The following is a 649-nucleotide window of genomic DNA, read 5'->3' as shown; positions in this document are numbered from 1 at the left end:
CCCGCAAGCTCAGCGCGCTGCACAACTATAGCAAATGAGGTTAGGGTTTAGGGTTTAGGGTTTAGGGTTTGTTATATTTGTTATCTAGGGTTTAGGGTTTAGGGTTTAGGGTTTAGGGTTTGTTATATTTGTTGTTTTCTTCAGCAAATACCTTTCCTTTCGTTCTGCTTCTTATGATATAGAGGTTTCTGGGTTTAGGGTTTAGGGTTTAGGGTTTAGGGTTTAGGGTTTAGGGTTTGTGTTTCAGCTGATGACAGCTCTCGCCCGGTTGTTGTTTTTAAATGGTTTTTGCGTAAATGCTCCTCGCGCGTTTCTAGCAGAAGGAGAGGTGAGGGTTTAGGGTTTAGGGTTTAGGGTTTAGGGTTTAGGGTTTAGGGTTTAGGGTTTGGGGTTTGTCTGCATTGATTGTATTAATCTGTTTTCTTTTTTTTTATTTGTCTCCTTTTATTTTATTTTATTTTTTGTCTCCTATCTGTCTCCTTTTTGTTTTATTTTTTTTGTTTACTTTATTTATTTGTCTCCTTTTTATATTTCTGTTTATTTGTCTCTGTCTCCTTTTTATTTGTTTTATTTATTCTTTTTATTTTATGTATTTAATTTATCCAGTTTATTATATTTGTTTATTACATTTGTTTATTATGTTTATTTA

The 649-nt window shown here is 33.4% G+C and overlaps 1 protein-coding gene across 1 annotated transcript in view; it reads left to right on the top strand.

The window, feature by feature from the left end:
* The window catches only part of EMH_0019180 (uncharacterized protein), a gene marked incomplete at both ends in the record, with an annotated part of 10341 nt that overhangs the window by 7962 nt on the left and 1730 nt on the right, over positions 1-649 (top strand). The window contains one exon of the mRNA XM_013501312.1: positions 248-328. Within this exon, the coding sequence (XP_013356766.1) occupies positions 248-328 (81 nt within the window). The remainder of the gene's footprint in view (positions 1-247; positions 329-649) is intronic.

The sequence above is a fragment of the Eimeria mitis genome, genomic scaffold (genome assembly GCF_000499745.2).
Source record: "Eimeria mitis Houghton genomic scaffold, Emh_scaff667, whole genome shotgun sequence".
In the NCBI taxonomy this organism is placed as follows: domain Eukaryota; phylum Apicomplexa; class Conoidasida; order Eucoccidiorida; family Eimeriidae; genus Eimeria; species Eimeria mitis.
The sequence above is the reverse complement of the archived record's forward strand: the minus strand, read 5'-3'. Positions and strand labels throughout refer to the sequence as shown.